The sequence below is a fragment of the Leptonychotes weddellii genome, chromosome 6, assembly GCF_054177405.1.
Source record: "Leptonychotes weddellii isolate Sample4059 chromosome 6, ASM5417740v2, whole genome shotgun sequence".
NCBI classification, from domain to species: Eukaryota; Metazoa; Chordata; class Mammalia; order Carnivora; family Phocidae; genus Leptonychotes; species Leptonychotes weddellii.
In genome coordinates, this window is record NC_138374.1 from 13,983,988 (window position 1) to 14,002,626 (window position 18,639).

Sequence of the window (18,639 nt, forward strand, 5' to 3'; positions counted from 1 at the left end):
TCTGGATGTTTCTGGCAAATGGCACAACACTGACATTGGGTCCTTGGCTATCACAGTGGAAAAGATGAAGTGGAAACTTCTGAAACAACGACCCCCTGGATAATATATTAAATTTTAAACAAATGTTGCATTCCAGAGGGTGTGGGTGGCAGGAATTAGTATTACCCTAAAGAATCTAAAGAATGCAGGGATGATGGACCCCATCAAATCTCCTTTTAAATCACCAGTCTGGGTCCTGCAAACTAAACAAAGCCTGGAGGATGACAAGAGCCTACTACCAAATAGTAGCTCAAATTGCAGTCACTATACAAAATGCTATCTTTGTTAAAGCAGAGTAACATGACCATTTTTGGCAAATGTTTTTTTTGCTAACCCTTTCAGAAAAGAGGATCAAAAACATTTTGCTTTCATATGGAATAGAAAATAGTATACATTCACAATTTTGCCTCAGGATCATATTAACTCTCCCTCCTTTTGTCATAACATAGGACACATTTAGTCCCATTGGACTTGATCAAGCAGCACAGGATCCTATGTAGAAGCCCAAGGAATAATCTAGGATTACATTGTTCCACTACATTAATGACATCATTCTAACTGTGGCCAGATAAGTAAGAATGGCTTATGAGATGGAGGTCTTGTTAAGACATATATGCTTCAAAGGGTGGAAGATAAAACCTACAAAGATTCAGATTTCATACTAGTAAAATATTTAGGGATCCAGTGGTCAAGAACATTCTCAGACAGCTCATCTGAATTGAAAGACCAATTATTACATCTTGCAACGCCCATGAAAAGCAGAAAGCAAACCATCCAGTAGGTCTCTTTGGATTCTGAAGGTAGCTTATTTCAGTCCTGGGAATACCGCTCCAGCCCACATACTGAACAACATGAAAGGCTGCCAGCTGTGAGTACATGCCAGGGTAGGGAATAGCTCTGCTATAGGGTCAGGTTACACTTGTAAGCAGCTCTGCAATTAGGGCTGCATGACCCAGTAGAATTATAGCTACTGGTGGTGGCACTGTTGGAAAAAGTAGCACATGAAATATACAGAAAGTCCCAGTGAAAGAATCCCAATGCCGACCCCATACACATGTCAAAGGCCATCCCATCTGCAGTGGAAAATTTTATATTCTATTCCTGCCATGTTATTGGGCCCTGGCAGAGAGAGAGACCCTGGGTTAAAAACTGACTATGTGTTCAGAGTTGTATATCATGAGCTGGTTCTGTTACCAAGAATCCTAAGAACATAAAATGGAAGTGGCACCCAAGATCAAGCATGAGCAAGATCACATAATACATAAGCAATCTACATGAACAGGTAGCTCAGACCCCAGGTTACCCAACACTGTTGAACCAGCATCTGTCATCTTACAGCTAAACAGAAATACTGGACGATGAAAAACAAGGGGCCTGGGGTAGAGACACGTGGATGGATATATTGGAATGAACACAAAATATAAAGATCTTTGTGACACAAATTAAAGGCATCAGAGTGCATCTAACATGGAAGAGACAGTAAACAACAAGCAAACAAATGACTAAAACAGCTAATATCAGTTAGTCTCTATTATAGGACACCCCAGTGCTAGCACAATGAGAACATGAACACACTAGCCACGATAGAGAGAGGGAAGTCATCTAGGAATGCAGTAGCGGGGCTCCTCTGAACAAAGCTGCTCTAGCTACTGTTACTGGCAATTGTCCAGCCTGTCAGCAAGATATCAACTCTGGTCCCTTGATAAAACTATCCCCCAAGGCCACCAAATATATACTTAGTGGCAAGCTGACTACAAATGGGCCCCTTCCACTCTAATTTGACCAACAATTCATTAGGACAAGAATAGATACGTACTCTGAGTGTCAGTTTGATTTTCCCAACCACAGGGTCTTAACCAGTATGACTGCCTTAGAAATTATGAAGTGTTTGATCAAGCAGCACAGGATCCTATGTAATCAGAAGACACACTACAGCAAATGAAATACAGGAATGAGCCCATAACCATGGGATCGACTGGATCCTGTAACACACAATGTGATAAACCTTTCGAGAGGCACAAATGAAACACCAGGATGCAGGATACACCTTGGAATTTAGCAACTTTTAAATGGTGGTCTGTCCCCAGTAGGAAGAATATAAAAGTCCAGGTACCAAGGAATAAAAGCCACTCTTAGTGGCCTCACTTTCAGTGATACAGTTGAGTAATTTGTGCTTCTTATCCCAGAAATCTGGGCTCTGCAGGATTAGAGATCTTATTCCCCAAAGGGGAAATACTCTGGCGGGCCATAGCAATGTCCCACTGAACTATAACCTAGAGTTAGCTTAGTTCCCAGGGTAGGGAATAGCTACCACTTAGGCACCTCAGGCTCCTTCTGTCAAGGTACCAGCAAGCAGGCAAAAGAGGAGTCACCACCTTGGCAGGGATAATTGGCCCTGACCATCAAAGGGAGGTAGGACTGCTGTTACAAAATAAGGGCAGGGGAATATGTTTGGTACACATATGATCCACTTAGGTGTCCATTGGTATCCTCTTGCCAAGGGTAATGGTAAATGCGCAAGTTCAATACCCAGAGCAGGAGGCACATGATGACCAGGAGTTCAAATACCTAAGGGTAAGGGTCTGGGTCATGCTACCAGGTAAATCACAGAGATCAGAAGAGGTTCCAACTGAGAGTAAGGGATATTTAGAAAGAATAATGGGCGGGGGGGACATGATGAATATCAGTTGTAGCCCTGAGACCAGCTGTAGAAGCCAAAGGAATAATCTAGGTTTTCCCCAGGAAGAATGGGTCACTGGAATCCTAGAGGAGCTCTTGACAAATGTATTTGAAGTGGACTGAGTAGTTCAAAGAATGAATTGTGATGAACATGGACATGCACTGCCTAAATACACCTTCAGGAAGAACCTGTTGCCGCTGCTGCTAGGCTTGCTGTCACCTAACATCATTCAGCTACCAGCCCCTGTGGAGACTGCTTTAACTACATACACAGAGCTTCCTCACCCAAGTTCCTACCCTCCTAGGAGTGACTCTCATACAATGACTAACCAAGGCCTGGCTGTTTCATCCTAACAAAGAATAATTCTGATGGACATTTCAGCTAGAGTTCCCTTGGGATTGGCTGCAGCTATTAAAGTCTACTTGACTTTTCCCTCTGCCCAATCCTGCTTCTTCTACCTCCTGATCACAGCTATTTATCCCAATGACCCAATTTGTACCCCAAACACTAAACTCTGTCTCAGAATTTGCTTTCCAGAGAACTCAGACTGTGGCAGGATTGTTTGTTGCCACAGTATAATCTAACCTGTACTGACTGATACAATACAATAAATGTGAGTTTCCTCTGCAGTTTCTTAAAATTGCTGGCAAATTGTTTTCATTCATAAAATTGCTTAGAAAACAGGATGCCTGGGTGGCTCAGTTGGTTAAGCATTTGCCTTTGGCTCAGGTCATGATCCCAGGGTCCTGGGATTAAGCCCGGTGTGGGGCTCCCTGCTCAGTGGGGAGTCTGCTTCTCCTTCTCCCTCTGCCCCTCCCCACTCTCATGCTCTCTCTCTCTCAAATAAATCAATAAAATTTAAAAAAAAATTGTTTCGGAAGAACAGAATTTAACTTGCAAGCTTATGAAAAGCTTGTGGAGGTAAGCAACTTTTGCAGATATAAACACTTTTTGATGCTTGCTGATATTTGCCCAACATGCCAGGATTTTTCAACAGAACTAGAAGAGAAAAAGATAAGAGCGGTTGTTACAAATAGGCTTTCTATTTATCCCTTCCAATTTCTTCAATAACTATAAAACAGAAGGTTGGGCTAGATAAATTCTGTAGCTGAATTTTCACATTCTTGATCATGATTCATTATAAAACACAGATTGGTTTTCCTATAACATGTAGAAGTTATCAAATGCCTTAAAGCTCAATATTAAATTAATATAATTTATTTACATATAGTCTATTCCCATTATTACATTACAAAGTCTGTTATATTATTAATCTGACTACAATCTATAATTGTATTTCTTGCCAAGAAGACAATGTATTTCCAGAGCACTCAAGTCATTATCACTTAACAAACAGTTCAAGGCTACACAAATGAGAGCAAAACCCACATGGCCTACTGACGTCAAGAAAACTGACAAAAATACCATTCCATGACAATAGAAAAACCACACAGGACTAATGACCAAACTAAAATATACTCTCTGAAATACACATTTTAAAAAACACTTACACTGCAAGGTACTAAATATTAATTTACAAACCGTACACTCAATACACATAAGATCAAGAAATTAGAGTTACCATTATCCCAAACCCAAATTTCAGCAGTCAGAATACTGTGCTGCCAGAACTATCTCCCTATGAAGGGCCACATAATTACATTAAGAACTTATGCTGAAATTTAGAGACTGGTTTATTTTATCAATGACGCATAAAATAGTGCAGGTAGAAAATGCATACTCATTGGCTAATTTTTCTATAAATATTCATATTTTTCATGAAAATTTGTATCTGTGCTACTTTAAGGACAAATTTTAAAGATCCTTTTAATAATCTACTTGAAATGCAAGTTCAAAAGTCAGTCAGTATTCATATTACTAGAAAGAACACACAGATCGTATATATATGACTCAAAACTAGATGGATATAAAGAAAAACTTCTATTAATGATTTGTATATTTTGTAAAAGAAAACCAAATTTCTGGATGTTGCCAAAATGTTTTTCTACCTGCCCCTTAAGTGATGGTGCTTCACTGGGTTTATCCCCCACTAGGTCAAACCTTCTCCTAATAGTGTAAAAAGGTGCACACTTTTCCTAGGTTATCTAACCACAGCTCCACTCAGGATTTTGTCCCCTGATATTCACTCAATGAATATTTATTTAGTTTCTTACTCTCTGCCAGGAAAAGTGTGTATCACTATTCGACTCTCAATCTTAATTGAAATGATTTTATAGTTTTAACATACAATGATATTTCCTGTTGGCTTCTGTACATAGTCTTGATGTAAAAATGATATTTATAGATTCCTTGATAATGAATCATACATGAGTTCCTAGAATAACTCCTACTTGGTCATAGTTTATTATATTTTTGAAACACTGTCGAGTTCTATTTGCTAACAATTTATTTTAAATTTTTGATTCTACATTTATGACTGCCTTTCCCTGCCTTCTTCCCCTGGGGTTTTGTTAAGACATTTGAAAATTTTTCTTTCTGGGGCGCCTGGGTGGCTCAGATGGTTAAGCGTCTGCCTTCGGCTCAGGTCATGATCCCAGGGTCCTGGGATCGAGTCCCGCATCGGGCTCTCTGCTCCTTGGGAGCCTGCTTCTCCCTCTGCCTCTCTCTCTCTCTCTGTCTCTCATGAATAAATAAATAAAATCTTTAAAAAAAAAAAAAGAAAATTTTTCTTTCAGTTTTACGTTTTATTACAAGATCTGTATTAAGCAATTTTTGCATTCAAAACAATCTCTCAAAATGCTCGTAGATTTGTTAAGAGAAAGAGAGATTTATTGTTCATTATTCTTTCTCCTTGATTTTCTATCTTGAGACCAGTATTTTCTGATTAATTTGTGGGAGAGGGGAGGCACAATAAAATTCAAAGATACCTTAAAAATCTGATTAACTCTAAATCTACTAATAAAGCTAATTTTCTTAAGTGGCTTGCTACCTTAACAAGTATTATATGCCCTTTCCCCAATTAAAGATCATTCAAGTATTTTCCTGTTAAATCAGGGAAAAAATCATTATCATAGCATAGTGGAAGAATCAAAAAAAAAAAATCTGAACTTAGGCTTGGGTTCAAATTTTAAATATACCATCTTATGACCTATGTGACTTCGGGTTTAACCATGCTAAATCAGTTTCTTCCCCTATAAATGAATGTAATAATACATACTAGTTAGGTGTTATTAGAGGTTATGAGGCATTATATCACAAAGCACGTGTTAAGTGCCAAGCACCACAGGAAACATTAGACAAATGTTAGTTCTCTCTTTTCTCAAAATGAAAGGTCACTTTTTCCTTTACTTATTGGCCTCTTTTTTAAAAAGAAGCTCCTATTTCTTCTATATAATGGTATATTATAGAAAGAACCCCTTGAGCAAAAAATAGAGTAAAGCTAGAAACAGTAGCTGGCTAAATGCAGTGAAAAAATGTGTGAATAATTTTAAGAGTTTTTCTGATGACAAACAGAAACAAACAGATTCTTTCAGGTGACCAGACAAGGGGTGCTGCTTTCACCAGGGAAGAACCCTAAGAATTTAACAAAGGGCATAGAGAAATATTGATTAACAAGGAAAGGAATAAAATAACCTCCAGAAAACGAAAATAATTATAAACATGAAGAGCAAGTAGGTTGGAATTTTTATAATTTTGCTGGAGTGTTCAAAAACTTAAATAATTAGATGTTTTAATTTAAATATGATTTTTAATGAAATTACACACCTTATAAAATTGTATCCATTGTACACACACACACACACACACACACACTCTATGGGGGTGTACAAAACATGCATGCTATGCTTCATAACTAGTCAAGTGATTTTTTAATGGTATAGTGAACTATGACTTCACTGTGTTTTAACTGTGTGGTTAACTATATATATTATTACACATTACCAATTAAAATAATATTACTTCTCAAAATATGAAATTACTTTTAAGCTTTGTTTACTGAGTTTGTTTTTAAATAATCACCTACCAAGAAATTAACATCATAAGTAAAACTGTCATGTTCAAGAAATTTATTTTAAAAACTGTTATTATTAGAGCACCTGGCTTGCTCACTTGGTAGAGCACACCTCCTGATCTCGGGGTTATGAGTTCAAACTCCACATTGGAGGTAGAGCTCACTTAAAAAAATAAAATAGGGGTGCCTGAGTGGCTCAGCTGGTTAAGTATCCAACTCTTGATTTTGACTCAGGTCATGATCTCTGGGTCCTGGGGTCAAGCCTCATGTGGGGCTCCATGCTCGGGGGAGGGGGGTCTGCTTGAGATTCTCTTCCTTTGCTCTTCCTCCTGCTTGAGTACTCTCTCTCTCTCAAATAAATAAATCTTGAAAAAAAATAAAAATTTTAAAAACTTATTATTTTGATCTGACTTGAAGTTTCAGCTTCAGTTTCAATATATCTGCTTTCTGCAAGATGTATTTCTAATATAAATCCTACTCCCTACTCTAACTCACGAAATCACATTTTCATGTTACTACTATCTTTTTGAAGAAAAAAATATATGATCACTGTATCTACGAGTTGTCCTTCATCTTGTTCGGAATTCTATACATCCTCCTAAACAGTTTGTTCAGAATTCTATACATCCCCTTAACCACTGGGCAAATTTTCTTACTGGAGAATAACGACTACCATTTGTAATTAAAAGCCTCATAATTCTACGTTAGGCCTACCAAAAATTCTTGTAATAGCTCTTAATTAGATGATTCTGAAATATTGTCTCCAAATTCAGTTCAATCTTAAGGTATGTTTCAATTCATGACAATCTCTCATTTGTAAATGTTGAAATCCTCAAACTACCTAGTGACACTTTAGAGATATGAAAAACAAACAACCTGATACCTTTTTTCCTTCTAACGCTAGAAAACTAACTTTTATGACAATGTGTACTTTGCACAACCAAACAGTTTCAAAGTATAAATGTGTAATAACATGAGATGAACACGAGGCATGTTATTCCATTACATCTTTAGCAGAAGGTTATCTTTACCACAAAGATCATTTTAAACTTGAATAAGGTGTCATGGTGACTTTCTGAAAGCAATAATAATACCACTAACAATAACAAAAAAAAAAATAACAAAGTTATCTGATTTCAAGCTAGATTTACAGACAAGAGCATTAAGTAATATCATTCTATATGTTATAGTTGATTCAGTCTCATTCACCAGCCCTGGGTCTATTATCAATAGCACTTGAGTTTCTTTTTTAAAATATAGATGCTCAGTGCCTAATCTAAGAGAATCAGTTTATAAAGACCTAAGTTTTTTTCCTACAACCTTCAAAGAGGTTGCCAAGATACAGCCATGTTAAAAAATCACTGGCATGTGCCTTCCACATCTATCATCTATAATATAACAATGAGAACTGTGAAGGCAAGGTTATATCCTCAAAGATTAACAATATTTACTATGTAAAATTTACTATGGCAATAAGATTGAAATAGTACTTTTTAGAGCAATAAGAAATTAGTATTGACACAAATATTCCTATTTATTTAAACATCATAAAACACAAAGCAATCAGCTAACTCCTCAGGTGCACTCAAGTTAAATATGCCATAAAAGTCCAAGGGTAATGTACTAAAGAGAAAAATTAGCAAGATGACCTTTTTTTCAGACCTATTTTCCAGTTGGTTCATTATGTAATGGTTGTATTTTATTCCCAAAAAATATACTCCATAAGGAAAACAATTATTTTGGAAGACATTTTCTGAAATATAAAAATACTTTTCCCAGGAAAATATTCCAACATTTGATGCCACAAACTCAAGAGAATAAAAACAGATTTGGGGGGAGAGCTTTATTGGGAACTGCACAAAAATAATCAAATGACATAAAACAGAATACTTTTATCCTATGTTGAATCATATGGTTGCTTTACGTTTTTGTTGATATTGTTAATGTTTTGTTGTTAATTGTTAATGTTATGTTAAAGTATAAAACTGTTTAAAATGTTATTATTTCTCCCACCTGAACAATTTGCTTGAAAAATGAAACTGATATTTGCTTCTATCTTTCCACAGCATTAAGAAACATTATGAAACATAAGTGTCTGATAATTTGTTGCAAAATTAAGAACATAAAATGGACCCAACCAAACAGCAGCATGTGGTACTCAAGTGGAAAGACTACTACAAGTGTTAGGAGTCACAAAAGCTAGATGTACCAGGAATGCCGCATGGTTTGGGGCTTAAAATTCTGGAAACGAGTCTATTAACACCTTGTTACAAAACCATTAGAGAGGTTAAGATATGTGTAAAAAGCCCTTAGCATACTATCTAATCCTTAGAAACACTTAACAAATAGTAATTAGAATAATGATAATCTGATCTCTCTCTCACTCAAACTAATACCTCTAATAGTTTTCATGTAGGTAAGCTTTTTTGATACATAAACTCTAAAATATAATAATCTTGAACAATATGGAAGGAATAAAAATAATTTCCCAATATGTTAGCTATGAAATAGCTCAACATTAACTTCTTCATTAAAGTATAGAGAGTAGATGGAAACTCCTTGAAGAATCTTCTGAAAAAGTTCAAAATCTCACTTCATAGATTTTTAACAATAACAACAAATTCTACACTTTTCTAGGATTTTTATTCATAAAAGAAAAACAAAACAAAACAAAATCCCTTCATCTACCTCCAGAGAAGTAAGCTTACTGTCTCATCACCACAGCCAAAAAAGTATGTTGACAGCCCCCAGCCCGGCAATGACAATCATAAAAAGGAGCCTAGATTCAGTACATCATTGAACTCATTTTTCAGGATCTCAGCACTAATTTATAAGCCAAGACAATCCAATTTTGATAATGAGTTATCACTTCAAATTATTAGTCCAAAAAGGCAAAGATTTAACTATTTAGTATCTAAAAATCCTAAAGGCAGTGGATTCTTTTTAATGATTAATCACAGACAGATACTCACAGTTTAGACTCAAAAAGTATGCTTAATGTTATCACTAGGAATTTCCTTCCAAATGTGTAACAGTATAAAAACCAAAGTTCTTATTAATAGGCATAATTTTCTTTATATGCCACCACTTGAAATAATTTTTCAAAGCAGACTATGTGCCTTTATGATGTTTAAGAGCAAAAGTGTACCTCTTAAATCCATTATATGTGTTATTCTCTGGTTTCTTTTATTTTTATTTATCAGGAAGTTTCATAATAGCTTAAAATTGGCATATTACTTTACACGATCAATTAAAAGTGCTCTGAACTACAGTTAAATATATTTTAAATATCAAGTAGGCTTCATCTATAAAATGACACAAAGAGAAGAAATATTTTCACTATGAAGGTCCACTGGGTAGTTAAATTTAGTATTTCAAAAAATACATTCATTTAGCTTTGCACAGTGGCAGTATCGTAGCCAATGAGGTTTATCTGAGGCGCGATTATTGCTAATTGAAAACTTTTCCCAAAAAATACATTCATTTAATATTTAGAAATTGGTAGGACTACAGATAGCGTAATTAAAATTAAGCAAACTGGGTAAGTGCACTGTATTTCTGGTTCTCTGGAAAATACTCTTATTCAGTTACTTCCATTCCTAGATATGTTCTGGGTTTCCATTTTGTCCCCACATCTTGTATCTTTAGCTCTACTGTCTCTATACTCCTTTCTTTACTTCTATCATCTTCCTACACCAAGTAACTATATATGTTTAATTTAAATGCATCTTTGCTCATACCCACTAATACTAAAATGCTTGCATTCCTATTTGTAATTTACGTAATTTGACAGTGCTCCATATGTCAAAACTAATATGGCAACACAACAGACTGATAAAGTGCTCACATAGGGACACAATGTACAAAAGCCTTCAAAAGGGATGCTCGAACCTAGAATGTCTGTTCTCCTGGCCCTATACTACTAGTGTGCTGAAATTAAAATTCCATTCATAATCTGTCACTGAATTTATCTCTAAAATGACATATACACATGCTGTCAATTAATGTATTTGAGAACCTCTACATGACAAATTTCTGATAATTTCCTCTACTTTGTACAATCCTAACAGATACATACCTATGTCATATGCCAGGAAATCGGCAGAAAAACATTTTGCACCGTTACTCAAGGAAGTGTCATTATGGGTATTTCCTCCAAAAATAAGCATAGCTCCATTGATAAGAACAGCTGAATGAAGGTATCTGGCAAACCCACTTTCTTTCAAAATAGTCCTACAGGATAAAATTTAAAAATGTATTACAAAGGATAAAGAGACCTCCCTGATTTTATATATATTATATAAAGGGTCTAACTTGCATATAGAATTTTCCTTTGAACTATGAAAATAACATGCTTTATTTTTTTTAACAACTCATAAATGGCCTCTAAATTTCAGTATTTTTAAAATATTTTGAGATTCACAGTATCTTAAAATATTTTGAGGAAGCACAATATTAAACATAATTGTTCATGGTTTTATAATAATTTATATTTTGAACTTTTATAAGTAGGACACATGTGTCCGTAAAACTAGAGGACCAAAGTACCATCAGTTTTAAATACAAAAGTAAATAGAAAGTTGAATATAATAAATTTACTCTGAATTGTATTCAGTTAAAACTAATAATTCATATGGATCTCATAATACACTAAGTTTTTATTTAAATATAACATACATAAAAATGCACATAAGTCTAAAATTCAATAAATTTTCACAAGATGAACACAACTAAGTAAACAGTACTGAGATTTTTTTTTTAAAGATTACCACTGTTCTGATTCTTTTGTGGTTCCATACCAATTTTAGGATTATTTGTTTTATTTGTATTGTTGTCGGTGTACTTTATAAAATAGAATCATATTCATTTGTATGTACATTCTTTTGCTCAAGATTATTTTTGAGATAGATCCATATTGTGTAAAATCACAATGCATTTTTGAGAAACACCAAATTAATATAAATGTTTTTAATTAATTGAAGTTTAACTGAAAGTACTATAAATATATGCTCACAATTATATTTCACCTTAATGTACTAATATATAATAAACTGCATTACTCAATATGAATCAATATGAATCAATACTTCTTAAGTATTCCTAAATAAAGCACTGCTACTAAAAAAGAATCAGAATGTAAACCCAGTACATATAGTATAGTGAGTAAGGTATATATAGTATATATCTCAAAAACCTATAGCAATTAATGCTTAAAGAATATGGAGCTGACTTCCGAAATAGCAAGATAAGGAGTTTCACAAACTCTATAGGGAGAGAACTATAATTGGTAAAAATTACCAAAAAAAAAAAAAAAAGACATTTAAGTTCTCAGAAAAATTTAGTGAGAGCAACAAGTAAATATTTACTCAAGAATGTCTACTGAATTTCAGTAAGAACAGCAGCAGTCCATGATATTTAACACATTGTTTAGTCCCATCCTTCCCCATATCAGCATCCTCCCCAACCACACACACACAACCAGTTCAGCAAGGAGGAAGTTTAGCCCCCGGTGGGTAAAGCTAAGAACAGAAAGCTCCTTCATTCCTCAGCTCCTAGTCCAGGCCACTGACACCTAACCAGGAACAGCAGACGGCCAATACTTCTCATGGCCCCCAGTTCTGGGTGACAAAAGCTCTATTCCAGGAGAAAGCATGAGAGGTCTGAATGTTCATCCTCTACCTAGCCCCCATTCATAGGGTATAAGCTATACGCTCAGGCCTAGCAGGCTGAGGGCCAACAAATCTTCACCCCATATCAGTCATAGGACAGAAGTTCTATGCAAGCTGAGAAGAGCAAAGGCCACCGTCCCCATCTACTGCCTGCACAGAACACAGTGGTATCACTCCAGGAGGAACAGACTACTAACCCCACCTACAATTCCAAAGTAGTGACACAGAGTCTCACCCCACCCCACACTCGGGAGAGGCAGGCTAAGAAAAAGAGAGCACCACAGATCTCCCAAGGGAACTGAGTTTATTTGTAACAAAAGGTGGGAAACTTCATGCCTAAGGGCACTCTCAAAAACTATGGAGGTTTCCATTGTAAGCAATTAAGTTGTAAGTTGGCAACTCCATGAGAACAATCAGCTAAAACATAGAACACAGAGTTCACCAGAGAAAAGCAGGGAAAAAGACAGCTAATAAGAGCCCTACCAGGGTCAGAATCTCTAAGACTGGCCTCAAAGACTACCCATGAAAAAGGGTTGAAATTGAATTCAAACAGACTAAGGAGCAATTTATGCCCCAGAGCATTGTAATGCAGAGTAAGATAGCTTACCAGAGAGGTCAGAGGAAAAAGTCAGAGAACCCTGCTAAAATTACCATCATCCAGGGACGATTTTGTGCATCCCCAGGCTGCTTCCTTTGAGGAACAACATCAAAGGATCCACTGGAGGAAGAGAGCAACTTCACTAAAACAGTTCAGCAAAGTCACTAAATAAATAAAATTACAACAGTTCCAGAAAAGGAGGAAAAACCAGGATCCAGAGTTGCTATAGTATGTTATCTAAAATGTCCAGTGCTCAGGGGAAATTATGGCAGGCAACGAAACAGGAAAGAGTAACCTATACACAGGGAAAAAAAAGCAGGCAACAGAATTGCCTTGGAGAGACTCCAGATGACAGATGAAGCAAAAAAGACTTCAAAGCAGCTATTATAAATGTTCAGTCTTAAAGAAAACAGATTTAAAGAAGTAAAGGAAAATATAACAATATCTTATCAAATATAAAACAAAAGATACAGAAATTACCAAGAAAAAGAAAATCTAGAATTCAAAAGTATAAGAGTTGAAATTTTTAAGTTTATGACAGAAGTCTAATAGTAAATTTCAGCAAGCAGAAGAAAAAAATCAATGAAGTAGAAGATAGAAAAATAGAGATTCCTCTATCTGAAGAATAAGAGAAGAAAATGAACAAAGCCCATAAGAAATGTAGAACACCACTAACCGCAACAACGTACATTTACTGAGAATACTAGTGCAGAGGGGAAAGCGGTAAAAAATTTTCAAGAAATAATGTCTGACAACTTCCTGAATTTGAGAAAAACATTAATATACACATCCAAATAGCTCAATGAACTCCAAGGAGGAAAAAACACAGAAAGAACCACATTCAGACATAAAATAGTAAAAACATTGAAGACCACGGAGAAAGAGAAAATCTTAAAAGCAGCAAGAGGAAGATTTTTTTGCATACAAGAGAACCCCAATAGGACAAACAGCTGACTTCACATTAGAAACAATAAAGGTCAAAATGCAGTGAAATGACATATACAACGTGATGAATGAAAAAAAAATGTCAAAATACAGGGAGTGACATATGATGATGGAATAAGAATTTTCTGACCTCATCCTCCCACATAAACAGATTTTATCAACTATGGAGAGGTAAGAGTACTTTTAGGGGAGCCCAGAAGTCCCAGGACCACTTCAAGCAAAAATTCCAAGAATAGGAGGCTCTAGGAGGGTAAGAAGAACAATATCATATTACCACATCACCTCTCCCCCAAGGCAACACCACTCAATCCCAAGAGAAACCCCTTCGACATACAATTACTCCCATGGGGGAAGTGAGAACATAGTGCGTATCTGGCTTCCACAGCCAAGTAGGATTATGCCTAAGAGGACCACTTCTTTCTTACCCCACCCAGAAAGATAAGATTGGCAGAGGAAGAAAAAAGGGTGTTCACAGCAACTGGGGCACAGAACTCAACAAAGACTCAACATTTCTACTAACCATCTCATGAACTCTACCAAAAGGCCCACCCATGAACTTCATAGGATACATCACCTGCAGACATACCCCAAATAGCACAAATATGCTCCCAGCAATCCATAAATCCCTCCCCCACGTAGCACACTTGAGCTTCTGCAGATGGTTCATGAGCACACATAGATAGCTGGGTCAACTCTGTTGCATTGGTAGAAGATGCATAACCCTGAACACTTCAGGCGCTGTCCAAGGGAAAAAAATGGGAGGCCCTCAGTACTGGACCTAGCTTTGCAGAATGGAGAAAATATAATATCCAAAATATATAAAAACTCGCAAAACTCAATAAAAAAAGGAACAATCCAATTAAACAATGGACAGATGATATGAATAGATATTTTTCCAAAGAAGACACACAGATTATCATCAGGTAAATGAAAAAGTGCTCAACATCCCTAATCATCAGGGAAATACAAATAAAAACAAAATGAGATATCACCTCATACCTGTTAGAATGTCTATAATAGAAAAGATAAGAAATAAGAAGTGTTGCTGAAGATGTGGAGTAAAAGGAACTCTTGTACACTACTGGTGGGAAAGTAAATTGGTACAATCAATTTGGAAAATAGTATAGAGCCTACTCAAAAAATTAAAAATAGAACTACCAAGAGCAATCATACTATTCAGCAATCCCACTTCTGGGTATATGGCCAAAGGAAATGAAATCAGTATCTCAAAAATATATCTTTACTTTCACCTTCACTGAAGCATTATTCATAGTAGCCAAGATATGGAAACAACTTAAGTGTCCATCAATAGATGAATGAATAAAGAAAATGCAATATAAATATTTATGTATTTAAATATTTATCTCATTTATTCAGCTTTTTAAAAGGAAGAAATCCTGCCATTTACAACAACATAGATGAATCTGGAGAATATTATGCTAAGGGAAATAAGCCAGACACAGAAAGACAAATACTGCATGATCTCACTTATATGTGGAATCTAAAAAAGTCAAACTCAAAAAAGCAGAAAGTAAAATGGTGGTTTGCAAGGGCTGAGAATGGGCGAAAAGGTGAGATGTAGGTCAAAGCATAAAAATTTCAGTTATGCAGGATAAATAAGCTCTGGAGATCTAGTGTACAGCATGGTTACTACACTTGAAATTTGCTAAGATAGCATATCATAAGTATTCTCACCATACACACCAAAAAAAAATGGGAGCTATATAAGATGATGAACATGTTAACTAGTTTGACAATGGTAATCATTTCCCAATGTGTATGTGTATCAAAATATCACATATATACCTTAAATATACACAATTTTTATCTGTCAATTAAAGCTCAAGAAATCTGGAAAAAAATGTCAACCAAGAATCTTGTATTTATAAAACTATCTCTCAAAAATAAACAAGATAAAGACATTACCAGATGAATAAAAATTAATAAATTTGTTGGTGGAAGATCTGCTTTATAAGATATTAAAGGAAGTTCTTCAGTCTTAGATTAGTTATTTCAATCCAGAGTGCTAGAAAAGGCAATTATGTAATTATAAAACAAAGTATGAATGCATATTTCTTCTCCTTTCTTTTCCTAATAAATTTGAAAAACAATTATTATAAAACAACACATATATAATTGTATTGTTGGACCGATAACATATAGAAATGCGATATATTTGACAATAACAACACAAAGTAACAGATGAAAGCAAAATTCTGTTGATGTAAGATGCCAAATAGTAATGCAAATCAACAGGAACAAATGAAAAAGAAGCACGCAAAAATATTCAATAACAAATTTACATAAGAATATATATTTTCTCTTCTTTCTACTCTGTCTCTTTGAGAGACAAAATTATATTGTTAGTATAATAATATATTTTTGAACTTGCAACAAATATAGATATTATATATGATTATAATAGTGCAAAAAAAGATGAAAAAGGGAATAGAGTTCTATAAGAGTAACATTTTTATATTTCACTGGAGTGAAGTTAGGGTAAGTGAAGTATATTCTAGTAAGTTAAGATATAGATGATAAGCCCTAGAACCAACACTAAAGAAGTAACTAAAATGACTGTATTTTTTTAAAAACTATTAAAGCATTAAAATGTTACACTAGAAAATATTTACTTAATGCAAAAAGAGCAATAAAAAAGAGTAACAAAAAGCATTATCTACAATAACAAATGAGATATTTAAAAAGGAGTAAAATGGCAGACAAATTCAACTATATCAAAAATAACATTAAATTAAAGCTATTAAATATACAAATAAAGGGCAGAGACTGTGAGACAGGATAAAAAAAAAGAAGGGTACCAACTATATGCTCTCTCTAGGAGACTTACTTTAGATGGAAAGGTACGACTATATTAAGAAAAGAGTTTTTAAAAAGATACTATGCAGACAATAAACATAAGAAAGCTGGAATGGCTATAATAACATCAAACAAAATAGACATTAAAACAAAAATGTTCCCAGACTTCAATAGTAACATTTCACAGTGATAAAAGGATCAGTCCATCAAGAAGATATGGTAATTATAAACATATATGACTTTACAACAGAACCCCCCCAAAATGAGGCATAGATAAATCAGTAATAGTAGCACACTTCAATGTTCACTTTCAAAAATGGATTGAACTATATGATAAACAAGGAAACAGAATACCTGAATAATACCACAAACCAACTAGAACTTACAGACATATGGAGAACACTGTAGCCAACAACACCAATATACACATTCTTTGCAGGTGTACATGTAACATTCTCTAGGACTGACCAAATGCTAGGTCATAAAATAAGCCTAAGTAAATTTAAAAGTGTTAAAATCATACAAAGTATGCTCTCTGACCACAGTGGAATTATATTAAAAATAAATAACAGATATTATTTAGGATACAATAGCCAAATTATGGAAGCAGCCCAAGTGTCTACCAATAGATGAATAGATAAAGATGTGGTATATGTACACAATGGAATATTATTCAGCCATAAAAAAGAATGAAATCTTGCCATTTGCAATGACATTAATGGAGCTACAGAGTATAATGCTAAGTGAAATAAGTCAGAGAAAGACAAATACCATATGATTCCACTCACATGTGGAATTTAAGAAACAAAACAAGCACAGGAAAAAAAGAGAGAGAGAGAAACAAACCAAGAAACAGACTCTTAACTATAGAGAAGAAACTGTTGGTTACCAGAGGGGAAGGTGTGAAGGGATGGATTAACTAGATGATGGGGATTAAGGAGTGCACTTGTCATGATGGGCACAGGTGATGTATGGAATTGCTGAATCACTATACTGTAACCTGAATAACACTGAATGTTAACTATACTGGAATTAAAATAATTAAAACAAAAAGGAAGTTATTTGAGAAAATCACATATATGTGGAAATGAAACAAAAACTCCAAAATAATAAATGGGTCAAAGAAAAAAGAAAAAAAATCCAAGCATTTTAGAAAATACTTTGAGATTAATGAAACATGGAATACACCAAAAGCAATACTTTAGAGGGAAATCTACATTTGCAGACATATGTATTTGAAGAAAAAATGAGAATTCAATTACTTAAACTTCAACCAAAAGAGACTGGACAAAAGGGAAAACCAAACCTATACCAAAAAGAATTTTAAGATAATAAAGATTAGAACAGGAAATAATGTAATATAAAATAGACTGGAAAAACAATAGAGAGAATCAATGAAGCCAAAAGTTCTTTCTTTTAAAAGACAAAAAAAAAAAAATTGACAAACCCTTAGGTATAGTGAACAAGAATAAAAGGAGACAGAAAACTCAAATTATTAAAATCAAGAATGAGGGGTGCCTGGGTGGCTCAGTTGGCTAAGTATCTGCCTTTGGCTCAGGTCATGATCTCGGATCCCGGGATTGAGCCCAGGTCAGGCTCTCTGTTCATCAGGGAGTCTGCTTCTCCCACTCCCTCTGCTCCTCCCGCCAGCTCGTTGCTCGCTCTCTCTTGCTTCCTCTATCTCAAATAAATAAATAAAATCTTTTAAAAAATAAAATCAAGAATGAAAGAAGGCACATGACTACCAATCTGACAAATAGTCAAGTCAAAAAGTGGGCAGAAGAGATGAACAGACACTTCTCTGAGGAAGACATACAAATGGCTAACAGACACATGAAAAAATGTTCATCATCATTAGCCATCAGGGAAATCCAAATCAAAACCATACTGAGATACCACCTTACACCAGTTAGAATGG

General features: G+C 34.9%; 1 protein-coding gene and 1 pseudogene across 2 annotated transcripts in view; one reads left to right on the plus strand and one right to left on the minus strand.

The window, feature by feature from the left end:
- The window catches only part of LOC102732683 (attractin-like protein 1), a 163,470-nt gene that overhangs the window by 89,924 nt on the left and 54,907 nt on the right, over positions 1 to 18,639 (minus strand). For both annotated transcript variants that reach the window (XM_081823458.1, XM_081823459.1), the window contains exon 5: positions 10,771 to 10,925. In XM_081823458.1, the coding sequence (XP_081679584.1) occupies positions 10,771 to 10,925 (155 nt within the window). The remainder of the gene's footprint in view (positions 1 to 10,770; positions 10,926 to 18,639) is intronic.
- LOC115942034 (U4 spliceosomal RNA) lies at positions 10,086 to 10,202 on the plus strand (annotated as a pseudogene).